Genomic DNA, 19,617 nt, shown 5'->3' with positions numbered 1-19,617 from the left:
CAGTATTTCCAAACAATTTATGTGCCAGCCACGATGCACCTCTAACCAGACTCCAAAGGTCGGGCATCCTTGATAGACTGCCTGTCGTGATAGTTTTGCGACGACAATACGGCCCTAGCTGGACTCCTCTGCGAAGAAGCGAGAGTCTCGTCCACGGATGCAGGGTGTGAAATGCGCTTGATCAGAACTCTGCGGAAAGTGTGGCAATGAGGCGAGATCCCTTGGCTTTTGATCCACCATTGGAATGGTCTAATGTGGAGCAGGCCCAGCTGAACCACAGGGGACGCTGCTGCCGTAAGTCTGCGACATAAACCAACGTGGACTAGAAGTCGTACCCAGCACTGATCCAGACAGTCCTGTAATGAATGAAAGTGTGCGGGAGACAATTGTGCCCGCATTGTGCAAGAATCCAGGTCCACACCCAGAAAAGTCGTTTCCTGACGTGGCAGCTGCTTTTCTGAAGGTTTATGCATAAGCCAAGGCTCCTCAAATGACAGAGTACTAGGTCTAGATGAACTATTGCCAAATTCTGACATAGAGCTTAAACCAGCCAATCGTCCAGGTAGTTCAAGATCCAGACGCCCTGGAGCCGCAGCAGGGCCAAAGCTTAGCATAACTTTGTAAACTTTCAAAGAACCAGAGCCAGTCCGAACGGAAGAACATGGTATTGGTAACCTTTGCCCTTGAAAGCAAATCTTAGGAACTTCCTGTGTCTCTTGACGATCTGGATGTGGAAGTACGCATCATTTAGATCGATGGTCACAAACCAATCTCCGGTTTGAACAAAATGAACTTTAACGTCAGCATTTTGAATTTGCTTGCTCTGAGCGCAAGATTTAAGTGATTTAATCCTTTTTGGGCACAGCAAAATAACGGCTGTAGAAGCCTGACTCTGTCTGAGCGGGGGTATCTCTTCTATAGCCCCTTTCTCTAAGAGTGACAAAATCTCATGACTCAAAGCCGAGGCCTCCTAAGGACTCACTGTCATGGGAAGGACCCCGTTGGGAAGAGGTGGGCCTTTCCGGAATTGGATGGTGTAGCCTTGTTGAATAGTACATAACACCCATTGTGAGAGCTCAGGCAGACGTTTCCACACGGCCCAGTACTCTGCGAGTGGCTTTAACTACGCTATTTTTGTCTTATAGAGTGTCTTATCCTTTTCTTTTGAGGTCAGTAAGAGTAAGCCAAAGATGGTGCTCTACTGAGTCCATTCCCACTGGAATGAGATTGGCATCATTAAGAACTAATAGGTAACTATGAAAAATTATAAATAATTACTAATTAATTACTAATCTCAACATTACTGTGTCTGAGATGTTCGCTACCCAAAAAAACAAACAAAAAAAACCCCTCAATTTGTCAGGTTTTTGCACTTTGCAAACTTTATCAAAACATTTAGTTTGTCTTCAAATGAACAAAGGTCCTTACACACTGAGTCCGATATTTCTGTCCGTAATTTTCATATGTATAAAATAAATACGACCTCACGTTATGTCAATCATCTTTGCACACTGCCTCTGAAACTTTCGTCCATCATAAAAAAATTGTGATCGGGTTCGATTTTCTGTGTTTTTCACAAACGTAGCATTTTGAGAGGTGTTTTGACAATTCAAAGCCACCGAATGATGAATGCAAAAAAACACATACGAAAATTTCAGACTCAGTGTGCAAGGACCTTAAAGCTGTAACGGGTGCATGCGACGTAGACACAGAAGATGAAGATTCAAACGGGTAACTTTACTTATAATAATCCAACAGACGATCCATACAAAGAATACAAACACACACCATATTGTACATGATACCGGAAAAAGAGTGCAGGATAAGGTGACCCAGGGCCGTGCACAGGGGGGTGGCCCGGTGGCTAGAGCCACTGCCCTTCTGCCCTCATCAGCTGAGGTGCCCCTCTCGCCCCCCTCCCTACCCCTCCAGAAGATTCCCATAAAAACGTTCTGTTATCGCTCCGCTAAAGATCCACTGATTCCGCTAATCCGCTCCGTGTTTTCCTGCTCGCTCCGCAGCGTCACTCGTAGACAAGCATGTGCCCGCTCTCTGATGACAGTTTCACAATATATATTTAGATAATATATAGTATATTACCTTTTTATTATGTATAATGTTAATATGGTCTCATTAAAATATTATAAATATGATGTATGTTATAGATAGATACTATATCAACTAAGGCAACTGATTATAATGGGAAATATATTTACAGGAGTTAAAGTGTGAAAAACTGTCTGCTAAATATTCTATACATAATGATTTACCCTCTGGCTTTCTAGAACTTTGATTCAATTTTTGCCATGTTGAATAGGCTTTGTCTTTGCTCTTTCTCACTCTGTTCTTCTAATTTTGTGAAGGCATTGTTTTTTTGTCTACAAAATCTGCAAACAACAGAAAATGTTATTTATTTATTTGTGATTTATTTATTAGTGTTATTTATATTAGATTAGATCAGGTTAAATAATTTGATTGAACAAGAATTCTAATTTTCACTACTCCCAGTGTATGATTGCAGAACAATATATGTTTGAAAATTTATGGAGCAACAGATTTTGTGTGAAAATAAATCAGAAAGGTGGTTTGTTTAAAAATCTTATTAATGTATAAGGTGGCAAGGAGGTACACACGGGGTAAAACCAGCACGGTAAGACGCACAGTATTGATAAAAATACTTAAGCTAAATTAATATGCTTTTAATAATGTCTAAGTTGATACTTGTTCAAACCAATCACTTTAGTAAAGTTTATAACAATTTTGGAGTTATTTTGATAAATTAAATAATAAATGTTTGTTCAATAAATATAGGCTATCTGTCATAATTTTCATTTTAAAAATACAGAAACAAGATTCTTGAGATCTTTGTATTTAAATTGCTACATAAGTCTAAAACATTAAAAAATATATATATATAATAGTAGATTAAATTAGCACAGAATCAACTTTGATCAAGTCAATGATCAGCCAAATTTCCAAGTCCATCATCAAAAGCGTTTATGAAAAAAAGTGCTGAGCAGAATTTGTGCCATTGAGTGGTATAAAAGAGAATTAAGTCAAATGCGCATTTTACCCCGGTGTGACTTTATAACTGTTGTAACCTGTATATCATTTCAATTTATACTTTAAGTGTATAATATTAAATTAAATGTCTATACTACTTCCATAGGATGAGGCAGCTCAGAGAGTGAGAGCCCACTGAGCATCAGACAGTTAAACTGGCATTGACATTGAATTATTTAATTGGAAGAGTAATTATAACAACATAACTTGATTTTGCACTAAATCCTAATTGTAATCTTATTGCCCATATAAAAGAGTTGTTTTTAATTTTCTGTATTAAGATGATACTGCCTCATTCAAACTCCTTATAGTGCCCCCTTTTTTGGTTTAAGCCACTGCCCCTCAAAATGTCTGTGCACGGCCCTGAGGTGACCTATATATACACAAACTCAAACAAGATGATCAAACTAACACAGCTGACACGGATAAACTATTAATGATGGTAACCAAGGATGCTGATGAGTGACGTTAATCAGAAGAAAGACACATGACAAATGAAAACAAAGTCCATGAAAACTAAACTAAACTGAACAGAATGATGACAAAAGCACATATTCTGTGCCCAAATGGCCTGATATTTAAAACATTATTTTCAATGGCAATAAAACCTAACCTGACTGAAAATATTTAAAGATGTGACCAATTATATACCATTTTAAATGGGTTACTCCAGCAACAACTGCAACCCTTTTTTGCGTCTTTCATTCTCGGTTACCATTTGCTCCGTGTAGCTCACGTTAGCCTCTGAAGGCACTTGATCTGTGATCTGACCCTGTAAGCGTAATGCCTGCTGACATTCTAGCACTCACCCACTGGGTTACAGCTCGTCCATTTAGGTCACGTAGTCTACCTCAGTCCTCAAGACTGCACATATAAACCACAATCTGCACGGCTTTCCACATTACAGCACACACTCACAAAGTGATTCTGTAACACTTTAGAACACTGTTCAGTCATTGGTGAATAACTAGGAGCAAATCAGTAACACAACATTCTACATTTAATTTTATGAATTAAACAGCTTTTAAACATTCTAGAAACATCACTGGAAAATTTTAAATAACACATTAAACGTGAAAGTATTATCTAATCATTTAAGACATTTCTCCTTATAGAACCTTTTTGGCATAAGGCGTTCTTTCTCAGTCAAGAATCCTAGGGTTAGTCATTGAGGGAAGGGATAGTTTATGACCAGGTTTGTTTGAGATGCCAGCTTGAAATTGATTTTGATTTCTTTTAACCGTCAGATCCCGCTGAGAGAATTCACTGCGACGCGAGCCCGACCCCCCATGGGCCGGGACTGGTGGCGGTTGCCATGACAGCTCATGAACGCAGATAAATGTAGGCCATCATGAACTTTTAAAGCTAAAGCAGCACTGTGATAGGCTATAATTGTTTGACTGAATGACTAAAGCACTACGAGCCTCCCTGACAGAAATACCACTTATGCTCTATTTATAATGTCATCATGCAGGATGGAATGTAACTAATACTGAAAACAATGGAACACATGGAATATTTGGGGTTCTTTTCAAGTTAAGATCAATCCACAGCGTTTGTGGCACAGCATGTCAATACATCAAAATAATTTAGGCTTGTCCCTGGAAGTATAATGAGAAACTTACAATGGAAGTCAATGCCACCAATTTTTGGAGGATTTCAATGCTGGGCTGGAAAGTTTCGGTCATTTCTGTTGCAGTTTTAGTTATCATGGCAACAACCTTGCAAAATTGTCCCCATTAACTTCCTTTGGAGCTGTAACCCAGGTTTTTACTTTTATAAAAGAATAGGGACGGGTTGTAATTCATTTTTGTGGTAATCAAAATGATGTGCATGTGCTGTTGATTGAGCTTACTTTTAATAAACCCAGAATATTCCTTTAATAAACTGCAAGTTTTTCATGTAAGAAGTTAGGAAAGCACGCAGGGACAAGGCAAAATAAAGAAATAAATAAAGGTTAAATAAATAAATAAAGGTTAAATTAATAAATAAATAAATTCAAGCAAAAACTGTAAAGTTTAGCTAATTGAATGTAATATAAATTCACACTGTAATAGATTTGCATTCAATTGCAATTAACATGTAGTCCAGCCATATTCTTTTAAAGCACATTATTTCCATAATAAGTACCTTTTTTTCACAAGGATTCCCTCAATGAAATTAACCAAATCTCCTCCTGCTCCTGGGCTTCTTTAACTAAAGCATTCTTGTAATGAATCACACTGACTCAGGGAATAGCCTGAGCACATTAGCATATGCATATGACTTGAAGAACTTGGCATGACTAAGGGCATCATTTAACTAAGATTTCTGTATGCAAAATATGTTCAGCTTGTCTCTCCTGACTCCTGACAAAGCATTTTTTGCATGCATTTATTTTTGCAATGTGTGTCTTTTTACTGAAAACATTGTCTGACAAGTGAAGAAAATATTGTTTATCCTGCTGGCTATGGCTTTTTAGTAAATCAGATGCTCTAATTTTCTTAGAACAAAACCTCAGCACAATGCACATATATCAATAGAATTAGTCTAAAAACAACAGGGAGTCGATGCGGTTCCAGAAACAGCAGCTGTCTGCTCTCTAACAGTGTAAGTGTGTTTAATGAAAGAGTGGATCAGGTCCTCATTACCTGGGAAACAGCCTCAGTCCCTCATCAGACCGTCTGCAGTCGTTTAATAACCCATCGGATGAGCTGATGGACTGACAGATGCTTCACACATCATGCTGTTGTTTAAGTTGAGCTGTTGAGAGGAGAACCGTGACACAAGCCATTGTTCGTCTACTTCAGTTTAATGTCAGCTGAAGTGGTTGAAGTGGCTCAGACTATTTATTTAATCACTCTCACAAGAACTCAACGGTTATTCACAACCTTTATTCAAACATTTAAATGTATAAGAACAATTTTAATTAGACAAGTTGCATGGTTCCCTGAGGAGCTGACATTGTAATTTTAAAAATATTAGATGGGTGAGAAAATATGTTAATGCTTTTGCGTTTTCTTGCTGTTTTGAAATGCAATAATACACTGAAATATATATTTTTTTTCACCACCATGGGGAAAGTTACTTTTAAAAGTTATGTATTCCTTTACTATATTAGTATATTACTTTACTTACTAATATTGCATTTGTAACGGTCACCAGCTGGAGTGCCCCTGAGAGCCACCAGAGGGCACTCCACACCAGACTCTCACGTTCACTCACAGACTATCATTCTCCCATCATTCTCTGCCTGGACTCATCAGCACTCATTATCACATTCACCTGTATCTCATCTTCTTGTTTAGTTCACCCCATATAAGCCTGGTTCATGAGAAAAATATATTGATTATCATATGTTACTTCAAATGTTTTCATTTATTATGATGATATGAAATGAGATAATAGTAAACACATAAAGCCTACTGTTTGGTGCGTTTTGCTTTTCAAACGCGATCGCGCTCCAAAATATACATTCAAACGCACAGCATGCTCCAGAATATGAAACATTATGGTTACCATATTATACCTATGTTTGAGCAGATATCCACAAACACAGTATTTAACAGTACACGGGTCTAAATTTTATAATATTCACCATATATTTAGCAACAGTTCAACTGCAATGTGAAATTTATGCAACAATAACAAACTAATAAGTAAGAATTTCTTACCTTACATCTTTCTTGTCTTTAAATCGCGTTCTTCTTCTTCTGAGGTAAATCCAATGTAAGCTCATGGCGCGTCTTTCAAACTCGACGAAAAGCAGAGACTTGTGAAGTGTTTTGGTGTTTTGTTTTTGAGGTAACGAGCGCGATCGCGTTCCATGTGGAGATTTGCATGTGAATCTCTTTTGCGCGAGTGGGCGTGGTCAAATTAAATATAATGAGCAAGCGTTTGAGATACTGGACATCTTGTTGGTTTTATACAAATTACTTAAACAGAGAATATTTGTTTTCAGTTTGAATCCGATCATTTAAAAGTACACACTTAAATGTTTATAAAGGTATATGGCTCATAAATGTGTGACAAGTATTCGCTGAGTTTTGTTTCAGTTTATAGACGTGCTCAAGAAAAAAAAGTTCACCGCGACGGAGAGACAGAACGCACACCCTGTTTATTTTCTTTATTTTACAAAAGCACAATGTTTTGATTTGATTGTAAGTGGACACATACAAAAGTAGAAATATCACAGATTCTTTTTTTATATTTCTTTTTTATGTATGACCATAAATGACGGAGTAATTTAAGTTTATAGTGCTACAATGTGAAGAAAATCCAGCAAAACGCGCCGGCACGTTTGCCGACCTCAGAGGGTTAAAGGGGGGGCTATGTAACCGTTACCAGCTGGAGTGCCCCTGAGAGCCACCAGAGGGCACTCCACACCAGACTCTCACGTTCACTCACAGACTACATCTCCCATCATTCTCTGCCTGGACTCATCAGCACTCATTATCACATTCACCTGTATCTCATCTTCTTGTTTAGTTCACCCCATATAAGCCTGGTTCACCCCTTCACTCACTGTGAAGTTTTGTATGTTGTTGCACTGCATTTCCAAGCGTTTTCCCTGCTTTCATGTCTCTTGGTTTTTGGATTTCTTGCCTGTTCCCTGGATTACTCTTTTGCCTCTGACCCCTGCCTGTTTTGATTGTTTGTTTGTTTGTCTGGACTGCCTTCCTGTGTTTGACCCCTGCTTGTGCTGATTACGATTCTGGATTACGCTTCAAATAAAGCTACAATTGGATCTCAACCTTTGTGTCTCGGAGCAGTTTCATGACAGCATTACTCCCTAAAAAGTAACTAATTGCATTACTTTTTTATGTAATTATGTTACATTTGTGTTGTGTTTTCTCACCTGTGCTGGGCTTGGCTGTTTGTTTGTTTTTTTTAATAACAAAAATTCATATTTTTGGCACATTTAAAGGCTCTTTCTCACCAAAAAGTGAAATGAATAAGCCTCAAACTGAAGGAAATGCACACAATACCTCTCAACATGAGGACTGGAGTCAGTCAGTGCATGGGAAAACAAAGTAACTTGCGTTACTTGAAAATGTTACTCAGATATTTCATTGCAAATTTAAAAGCAATGCATTACTTCACTAGTTACTTGGAAAAGTAATCTGATTACATCACTCACGGTTCCCTCAACACTGACCACCGGTTGTTACTAGTCTAGGTAATAGAGACTTCCCATGCTGTTGCTTAAAAATAAAAAACACATTTAGTTTTTCAAAATCAAAATGCATTATAGTAAATAATAAGCAAAGAAAAATGTCTCCTAAATGAACACAAATCTGCCTCCTGGGACAGGAATAGACTTTTGCCCTCTGTAGTGGACATCATATGTTTGTGCATTTCTCTGACATCATACATCATGGATGTCCAGTAAAGAGCACATTCAGGGCTTTCAGAGACACCAAATGTTTGGAAGTTTCACAATGACAACTGCCTCTCCTTGGACTTTAAAAATGACTGACATTCATTTATTGATCAAATTTAACACTCTCATGGACATATGATCATATTTTGTAATGATCATTTAAATCTGACAAATTTTTTAATTGTTTGTCATAAATAAACATCTCAGGAAAATGTTATGGGGTTTCAAATCAAAATATGACTTTCTGTTCTGAAAGACATAGATTTCATACATGTCCACTGTAGAGGACATCAGGACTGAAATCATGTTTATCAGGCATTTTGGGAGACACAAGTGAATAGGGTAAGGAATTATATTTCAATATTCCTATGATGAATGATTCCTATGATATTCCATTATAATGAAAATCTTGCCAATTACTAGCCTACTACAATTATTACACTTCTTTTTTCATTGTATGTTGCCCCAAGAACACATTAGAATGCAAATTAAATACAATGTATAGATACATACAATGGGAAAACCTGCTTATGGCCATTTTACATATGGTTTATCAAATAATTATGTTATATCTTTCATAAAATAGTTAAGAATCATCTTTATACAAAGTTTGTTAGGCTTTATAAAATGCTGAAACCTAACAATTGATTGGTGATTTAAAATAAAATACCATTGTTTTTGCCCATTCATGTCTTTTTATTTTTTGAGTCCTGGTGTCCTCTACAGAGGACATATAACAAATGAATAAAATATCATTTTTTTTAAAAATGTTCTTTTTCTTTTTCTTTTTCTTTTCTTCTTATGCTCTAGTCTAAACAATGTAATGACACGAAAAAATACAAACTTTTTTTCTGGGTCTCAGGAGGATATTGGGTGAATTCAGTCAGGTAAATTGGGACACTTTATAACTATATCTACAGGCTATGTATAATGTTGCAATATAATCCCAACTGAGCCTTTTAATTCAAGGACTGTATTCAGTTTATAATTTGGCGTATTGTAGAGACTCTTACAATTAGCGCGCGTCACAGCGTCACAGTGAACAGGTGAAGCCGTGCTGGAGGACTGATCGCGCCACTGATCAGACTTTCACATGAGCCACCAGAGGGAGAGAGAAGATGCTCATCTGTGCAGGACCCGAGCGGAGCCGCGCACACCAGCGCGCGCGTTACACGGATGCGGCAAACATCGCGCGCGAGCGACAATGACACGCGTCTCTCAACTCTTCCAAGTCGGTAAGTTTACGCACAACATCAGATGAGACAACTTCATAGTTATTTATACTAAACATGTTATAAAACATGAGGTGACAGCATAAATAAGGTTGGATAAAGTGGTAAATATTCACTGTGAAATATCTGTCATTATTGATGTCTGTCTGTTATTCTTCTTCTTTATGAACCGTTTACAGCCTTGCTCTAATGTAATAAAGTAAACGGCCAGCAAACAGAATTGTTGATTTTTCATCTCAAGAAGACAAACAATAATTGTAAGCACAGTTGCATTATGATGCCTCTTCATGGTTATAATAAAGCTCATGTTGCAGACGTGATAAAATATTCCAGTTACATATGTATATTGCATTTTTCTATTTATGATTTACATACTGTGGGGTTTTAATGTATTATGACTGTGATTACAATTAATTATAATATATAAATATATAAAGCTTTACTTGATGTATCATAAGTTAACACCCTTTTAATGCATTGTTAATACATGTTTAATAAAAGCCGAATCTTATTAAAATGGAATATGATGTCGTGGTGGAGCCAGGAAGGCAAAATGTTTAATAATGTAAAAATGATTTTTACTTTGAAATAAGCATCACACTTTAATAATCAATCCTTGAATGTATATACAGTCAAACTGTCCGCTTTAAAACTGTTTGAACAACAAATAAGAGATTTTTTTTTTTCTTTAAAATGGCATATTTTACCATATAAATGCTTTTGGTTTGCAAAGATGCATCATTTTCTTTCTGCTTGGTTTCCTAAGAGGTCTGGATGCTTCTCAGTGGCATGCATTCATGTTTCCCTCATAGTGAATCACGTTCATCCACTTTTTTAGTAATACAGACACATTGCAGAAGGAGAACGTACATACATTATAAATACATTATCCACAGGATGGAGGTGTTTCTGGAGCTGTTTCTTCCATGGGACTCTTTCAACATTTCCTCCCCTCAAGTTAATGAAAATGTGTTCATTATTTAAAGGAACAGTTTATTCCAAAATGAACAATCTATCATTATTCACCTAATCGTTCCAACTCTGTATGACTTTCTTTCTTCGAACACAAAAGGCGATATTCTGAATAATACTCTGGTTGCTCTTTTCCATACAATTATAGTGAAACGGAAATTAAGCTTTCAATGAACTAAAAGCACAATAAAAGTTTCTCAAAAAATATATTGAAGTCTTCTGAAATCCCATACTGCAAAAAAATAAAATAAAAAATAATAATAATTCTGCCCAAAATATATGCTAAATATGTGTTGTACACAATGAAATACATTTTTGAAATTGAAAATATATTTAGTTTTAACGTTCATATACCAAAATATATTTCAGGGGCAAGAAAACACATTTCCAGTCTTACAGTATACTGCATTTTGGCTAAATGCAAATGTGGATGGAATAGCCTTCTGAAGATCTACTGTATTTGTGTACACTCACAAGAACAACAAAACTTTGTGCTATTGTGAAATGAAGAAAACAAACAGTGTGCGCTTTCTGCCATCTCAGCCTCTGTGAACTTCTTTCTGAAACGCGTCACAAAAATGAACCGAAAGTCAGCGAATAATTGCCACGCAGACATGAGAGATATGTCTTTAGAAAGCTTGAAGTGTCTTCTTTTAAACTCAGTAATATTGTTTACCACATGAAATAACATCAGTGTTTGATTGTGTTTATTGCCTGTGATTATGTTTTGTTTCATTGACCGTGATTGTTTTGTGTTTCATGTGCGGCTTTCTCCTACTGAAAATGTAGCATCTGACGCATTATCAATAGACAAGAACCAGCCTGGACCATGACCGCTGACTGCTAGAAAAACCTTACGAGACGAGAAACCCGACAGAAATTTCAAGAGCTCGCTCACTCACTCACTCCTCTGGTGTTCCTGCCATGGCGGACGCTAACATCTCTCAGCTGGCGGCCGTGTACGTGAACCCTCACAGTCAAGTTCCCGTTCTGGACGTCCATGACACTTACACGGACTTCTACGACATGGACTATGGCGTTCCCGCTGACGAGATGCCGGACACCACACAGGGACTGGCCTACTTCGTGGCCACCATCGTCATCGGAGCGGTCCTGGTCTGTATTATGCTGGTGTGCGGCTTCGGAAACTTCTTGTTCATAGCCACTCTGGCCCGATACAAAAAACTCAGGAACCTCACCAACCTGCTGATCGCTAACCTGGCCATCTCCGACTTCATCGTGGCGGTGGTGTGCTGCCCTTTCTTGGTGGATTACTACGTGGTCAAGCAGCTCTCCTGGGACCATGGGAAAGTGCTGTGTGCCTCCGTCAACTACCTCAGGACTGTGTCTCTGTATGTGTCCACCAATGCCTTACTGGCCATCGCCGTCGACAGGTCGGTGTGATTTAGATATCCTCCTATATACTGCATATTCAGTGGCAGAAATATTCTTGGCTTTCAGATTCATGCATTATGCATTGAGGCTCCTATACTCTTCAAATATTACTCAACTGTGAGGAAAATATTGCATACTCTGCAACAAAAGCTTTCCAGTTATTCAGTAGGATTTAAAAATCTGCGATGCATTATCCTGTATTGAGAACAAAGCAAGTGAAAACCTGTTCACTATCTTAGCAACTTAAAGTAGATCAGGGGCCGTATTCACAAAGAATTTTAAGGCTAAAAGTAGCTCCTAACTGGCGAATTTAGGAGCAGCTCCTAAAAATAATGGGCGTGTCACTCGTAACTTTAGGTCTCCTAATTTTTTTGACTAAGAGTAATTCACGAAGCATTTTAGCCCTAAAAGTAGCACCTAAGCCTGGGACAGCTTGAAAGAAGTCGAGAGGACTCCTAACTCACTAAGACCTATTCACAAACCGCTTTTTGTGGCATTTCACGTTGCAATGTTTTGAAATGCGTATGCGGCGGCTACAGGAGCTTCCAATCGCGAGGGAACATTTTGCATTGTAGGCATAACTAGGGATGCAATAACGCCACCAACAACAACCAAAACTAGGCTACTCATTGCATGTAAACTAATTGTAACGTTTCATTGTGAATCAAATTAAAATGTTATTCTCTTTGCAAACGTAGGCAGAGGCATATAGTGACAGATTAATTCAATAATGTTGCAAAGATATTGCATCAATCTATATGTTTCATTAGGCTATTAGGCTGTTTGTTTTGCCTTACTCTTTATTCATTTAGGCTGTTTATTCAGTTATTCATCATCTTCCGTCCTTCGCACTACTTGTGTAGCGCACGCATTCTCAGACCTGTCACCTGTCACTCATCATCGTAGGGGAGGTGTTTGGAATCATTCCCGCGTTACAATCATCAGCCAATCAAGGTGGTCACTTCAGTCAAGCTCGTGCATGAGTAAAGACGTCATCCATAGCAACGAAGACTCACTCTTAGTTTAGGAGTTGTCATTTTTCTTTACTAAGAGTAGGTCTAAAGGCGTTGTGAATAACTTTTAAGAGAAAACTCCTAGCTAAAATCTTTTAGTGCGATTTTGGAGTACTCCTAGTGGTAAGATAAAATGCTTTGTGAATACGGCCCCTGTACTTTAAGGAATAGTTCACTTCAAAAGGAAAATTCTGTCATCATTTACTCGCCCTCAAGTTGTTTCAAACCTATATGAATTTCTATCTTCTGTTGAACACAAAGGAAGATATTTTGAGATGGGTAACCAGACAGTTGTTGGACCCCATTGACTTCTATAATATTTTTTTTTTCCTACTATGGAAGTCAATGGGGTCCAACAACAGTCTGGTTACCCATACTCTTCAAAATATCTTCCTTTGTGTTCAACAGAAGATAGAAATTCATATAGGTTTGAAACAACTTGAGGGCGAGTAAATGATGACAGAATTTTCATTCTGAAACACAAAACACTTTAAAAACAGCATAAAAAGCTCTGTGTGATAAAATAGTCCATACGACTTTATTCCCAGTCTTCTGATGTCATGCAACGGCAGGAAATAAAAAAATAGAAATTGAAGCTGTTATTAACTCATAATCTTCTGAAATCTCGTTCACATTTGCATTCACATGTCGACACACCATGGCAGGAGTGATGTCAGTGTGTGTCGCAGCGGAACATTACACACTCACATATCTCTTCACATTTGAATATGTCACATTTCATACAGTAACATCGGTGAAGGGAAAGATTATCAGTGAATAACAACTGTTACTTCACCTGGATCTACTAATACTTGGCAGATTTGACAATCATAGACTATGAATTATTATTGTAATAATAATAATAATAATAATAATAATAATAATAATAAAATTTCCATTTGTGTTAAAAAATAAATAAATGTTTGTTCATGTAAAGTACATGTTTGGAACAACATAAACATGAGTAAAGAGTGATGTAAGTTTAATTCTTAGATTAACTTTCTATGACACTGATATTTATAATGTATTATAATGGTATTCTGAATGCATGATAATGCATGCATAATGCATTATAAAAACCTACTATGAATTATTGTTGTAAAAATAATAATATCTTCCATTGTGTTAAAATAAAAGAATAACTGCGTACTGTACATTTGGAACCACATGAACGTGAGAAAATAGTGATGTAATTTAGATATACAAAAACGTATTCATAACAACAGTTAAAACACACAATGAAAACATTATATAATTTTATAGGATTATAGTTCCCATAGTTATAATAAATATGTCTCATATCTTGGCATTGATTAAGTATCTGACTCCATCTTACTGTAAAGTCTTCATGGAAACATCCAAAAGGCTTTATAATGTGGTCATAATGTTTTTTAGTGCTCTTTGTCTGCTTCAAGTAAAGTAACATGAGTTATAACTGTTGTTACGTTTATTCATAAGATGATATAACATATTATACGTAATTATACATGCATTATAATGCCTTAAGAATACCGCTATAATGCATTTTAAATAAAGGCTTCACAGAAAGTGTGTTTACCAGCTTCAAACACGTCTCATCCATTCAGAATATAAACTCTGAACCCTGGTTTATTCAATAAATAAAACCCAACCCGCTTCCAAATGAAGAGACTGTGCTAATGGTCACATATGAAAGACTGTTTGGAATATTTCTGTAAAAATGTGAGTGAATCCCACGGGCAAGAAATTCTTTAAAATGCCGTCTCTATTCTTTAACATCCTTTTCCAGTGAATGTACAGTATAACAACAATTATGTGTCCTTTACACAAGCTGCATATCCCGAAATGGAATAAAGCATGTGGGAACATTGACCATACTAATGATCAGAGTGAATCAAGATTATATTTCAGCTCCTGTACTATTTCTTCAGCAGTTATTAATAGTTTTTAAAGTTTCCCCCGACACTTCATCTAAGCAAGTCATTTTACAGTTATATTATGACAGGGCAGAGTTTGTTTGAACCTCATCACACTGATTTTTTAATTATGAAAAAGGCCTCATGAAAACCACTTGTGATTAAATTTGCCTTGCTGTTTGACTTAATTCAAAATGTAATTATGAATGGCTTACAAGTGTCTGATCTACTGATAGAAATCCTTAAATAGAACAAATTGTACTAGAGGGACATTTCCTGAAGGAAGCATCAGTGCAGCAAAAGAATTGTGTTAAAGTCAGCTTGAAATGGAAGTTGCTCTAGTCTTTTCTCCTCTATTGTGTCGTATATGAAACACTGAGTGAAACACTTCTGGAACAAGAACAAATGTGGGCGGGGCTTGATTTTGTCTGTGAGGAATTGATTGGATGGTTGTGGTTTGCTATTGGCTGATCTCATGTGAGTGACAGGTTGCCCCGCCCACATCATCAGAGAAGAGATGCTGCAAGAGGAACTTATTCTGATTCAAGATTACCAGGAACATCAATTTAACACAGCAATGATGTGCTGATAAATTATTTATAATAAATATTGCAATATATTTCACAGTGACTTCGATGTGTTAGAGAGCTTTAGGTTTTCACACAAGACTCAACACAGTGCAGTGTAAAGTTAGCAGTTATGTTAAAATATTTATATTTATAAAATAATAAGAAAGATGTGATCATTCTCAATTTAGAATGAAAAAAAAAAGGATAGTTCACTCAAAAAATAAAATTAAGTCCACAAGCTAGCATACTTTACTTGTATGACATTTACATTTAATGACATTGGTGAGGGTGTAATACATAATTATGCAAATTCATAGAAAAGGAGACAGAGCTGCATGATTAATCATTAAAAGATTGCGATCTTATTCTTAAATGACAGAGATTCGGCTCAGTTTATTAAACCTTTGATAAGTCTGATCACAGGAACATTCAGATCTGTGTTCTGATCCAGAGAGAGCCGTTGACATGAATGGATATGAAACCGCTTCACAAACAGTCTTTTTTTTTTTTTTAACCACACAGTATCATATCTTACAATCATTCATATTATCACAGAAGTACTGGGATAAAAGTTTATTGTTCATAATTATATAATCCAAATAGAGTAAATCACATTCTGAAAGTAACTTAAAGGTCCCGTTCTTCGTGATCCCATGTTTCAAACTTTAGTTAGTGTGTAATGTTGCTGTTAGAGTATAAATAATATCTGTAAAATTATAAAGCTCAAAGTTCAATGCCAAGCGAGATATTTTATTTAACAGAAGTCGCCTACATCGAACGACCTGTTTGGACTACATCCCTCTACTTCCTTCTTTAATGACGTCACTAGAACCGTTTTTTGACTAACCTCCGCCCACAGGAATGCTCCCTCAACTCTACCGAAATTCGTTTATGTACTTTCGCACTTCTTATAACTTACTGTGTTTACTCAGCTCTTACGGTGATTTTCTGAAGTAAAACTGACGCTTCATCTTTTGTGTGATGTTCAATAAACTTTATTAAACTCATCAGTATATGTTTGATCATCATTCGGACCTGGTCCGAAACAGCAGACTTGTAGGCTATTAATAAATAATGGATACATACAAGCAGATGACAAATACGTTATAATAACCGTAATTAAACTACTAAACTACACCTGTTCCATCTCTATACAGCACTCTGACTCTGTAGGCATTATTGTCCGACTCGAAATGAACACCGTTACTGAGAGTTTCTGATATTATCATCATTCCGAGATGAAATTGTCCTGAGAGACTGAGCGCGAGCTCATGAAGCTCCGCCCCCTGGGTCGTCCAGCAGCAGCTTATTTGCATTTAAAGGGCACACACTAAAACAGCGCGTTTTTCTGAGCCCCCAAAAATGACAATTTAAACATGCTGTAAAAAATGATCTGTTGGGTATTTTGAGCTGAAACTTCACATACACACTCTGGGGACATCAGAGACTTATTTTACACCTTGTGAAAAGGGGCATAATACGGGACCTTTAATGCTTCAAGTAAAGATTGTATCAGTTACTTCATTACACCAGTAGGTGGCGACAAGTGACTGTTAAAAATGTGTCATTGAATCATTAATTCATGAAATTTGTTCAAAAATGCTGATACACCCAGTAATAAAACAAGTGAAGTCTTTATGAGTGAGTCATTGAATCATTCCCTCAACCCGATTTTTTCAAAAAATAATTAGATTTTTGTAAAATGCCTGGCGCAGTGCTATACCAGTGCAGATAGTTAAACCTGGTTAAACAGTATTGGTTAGTAAACAAAAATCATGTTTTTAGTGAATTTCCCCGTACAGTATGAATGGAAATTGACCCTGGTCATCTTTGTCGTCTTTAGGTATATGGCCATCGTTCATCCCTTGAGGCCCAGAATGAAGCTCCAGACCGCATACTGTCTCATAACCGGGGTGTGGGTTGTCCCGGTGCTCATTTCCATCCCGTCTGCATACTTCGCGTCCGCGACCAAAGTCCCCAACGGGGCGAACCGCAGCAAAACCTTCTGCGCCCAGATTTGGACGGTGGACCAGCAGCTGTACTACCGCTCGTACTTCCTCTTCATCTTCGCCGTGGAGTTCGTCGGGCCGGTGCTCACCATGGCGCTGTGTTACCTGCGCATCTCCCGCGAACTCTGGTTCAAGAGCGTGCCGGGTTTCCAAACGGAGCAGATCCGCAAACGCCTGCGCTGCCGGAGGAAGACGGTCATGGTGCTCATCGGGATCCTCACGGCGTACATCCTCTGCTGGGCTCCGTACTACGGATACACAATCCTGCGGGATTTCCACCCGACGCTCATCTCGCGAGAGCGCAACTCCCTGGTGGCGTTCTACATCATCGAGTGCATCGCCATGAGCAACAGTATGATCAACACCTTCTGCTTCGTCAGCGTGAAGAACAACACCGTCAGATATTTCAAAAGGATCGTTCTCCTGCGCTGGAAATCCACATACAACTCCAGGAAGACCGTAGAGGAGACGGACACCAATCCCAACCTCACCGAATGTAAGAAGGGAGTCGAACTGAGTGGCTTTCACGTCACCCATATTACAGACGATTAAAGAGCAACGTTATTGGTAAAACTTTACAATAAGGTTAATTAGTTAATGTATTAACTAACATGAGCTAACAAAACATTTCTTACAGTATTTATTAATCTTTGTTAATGTTAGTTAATAAAAATACAGCTGATAATGGTTTGTTCATGTTAGTTCACAGTGCATTAACTAATGTTAACAAATACAACCTTTGATTTTAATAACGTATTAGTAAATGTTAAAATGAATATTAAATACTATTAATAAATGCTGAAGTAGTGCAGTTCATTCTTCATGTTAACTAAGGTAATTAACTAATGAACCTTATTGTAAAGTGTTACCGGAGTTCTGATTATACTGGCATTGTCTTGTGACTGTTGTTATGTTCTAGTGGTTTTAGTAAAAAGACTCTGTTTTTTCCTGTGAATTGTGCCATTTTCATTATTTGTACTGTATATATATATATATATATATATATATATATATATATATATGATATCATTTCAGTTGTTTTGCACAAATGTATTTTATGAGTAAATTAACTGCTCAGCCTATAATGCATTTTGAAGGACTTCAGTGAATCAAAGGCAATGGTTAAAATATAAAACTACTGACATATAGTTTTGATTATAAGTACTGAACAACATTTTTTGGTAACACTTTACTTAAAGGCTGCATATATAATGCATTATACAAATATGTTTAATGCATCAGTTATGCACCTTATAATGCATTGTATGATCTCATGAATAATTTCAACCACAATTATAATACATTATAATACTTTTTAATGTATTATATGAATCTATTCATTGTTACTCCTTTAGACAGTAAAACACATTAAAGCACATGAAAAACAACCAAAATCAGATGCAACAAGGAATCTGCAAATATTATAATGCATTTTAACTTTGGTTACAATTATTTATGACTTTTTTTTTAATCACTCAAAGGTTCATATGATATTTTTAAAAATCTATTTCTCTTTGGAGAAAACGAGTGGGATTTTTTACTTCCACAACTTTAAAGCTCTAATTATGAAAAACAAACCTAAATAATCTTTTTCGGCAGGATTTCTATAAATACAATTATGGGCTCATTGAACCACCACTCAGTAATTTACTATTATGTACTACAGATTATTTGAAAATGATAAGCAGGGTCTTTTTTCAGTGGATGTTTTATATTCGGAAGAAATTAATTTTTCCATAGTTCTGGAAATGTGGATATTTGCTGTCTTTTGTGTTGTTAATACAGTATCTGCATGCATTCTAGCCAAATAAAGTTGAACCTGAGAACCAAGCCATGTGTCGTGTAGAGTCCTATAATTTTACAGTCATAATTCAAGAAGCAATATCGATCAGTTTAGTGGTGATGTCTGAACATTCGATCTCACGTAACCTGTGAGTTATATTTCTCTTTGCTCTGAAAAGCAAGGTCTCTATTTATCTGACGTCCAAGGACAGTTCATACATAATTTACAGAATCTGTCGATACTGAACCCATCGCATGAAAAATTATATTTAGTGTGGTCATTGTTTATTATTGACTTGGAATATAGTAGAGAAGCTTAACCTAA

At 36.8% G+C, this 19,617-nt stretch overlaps 1 protein-coding gene across 1 annotated transcript; it reads left to right on the top strand.

The window, feature by feature from the left end:
* Positions 1-9,527: 9,527 nt before the first annotated feature.
* prokr1b (prokineticin receptor 1b) lies at positions 9,528-19,340 on the top strand. The gene is made up of 3 exons (XM_084093624.1): positions 9,528-9,660; positions 11,419-12,023; positions 17,345-19,340. The coding sequence occupies exons 2-3, from the start codon at positions 11,554-11,556 to the stop codon at positions 18,060-18,062; spliced, it is 1,188 nt and encodes a 395-aa protein (XP_083949750.1). The 5' UTR covers positions 9,528-9,660; positions 11,419-11,553; the 3' UTR covers positions 18,063-19,340.
* The last annotated feature ends 277 nt before the right edge of the window (positions 19,341-19,617 follow it).

The sequence above is a fragment of the Abramis brama genome (genome assembly GCF_963993115.1).
Source record: "Abramis brama genome assembly, chromosome: 19".
In the NCBI taxonomy this organism is placed as follows: Eukaryota; Metazoa; Chordata; class Actinopteri; order Cypriniformes; family Leuciscidae; genus Abramis; species Abramis brama.
This window is presented reverse-complemented; position numbering and strand designations above follow the sequence as displayed.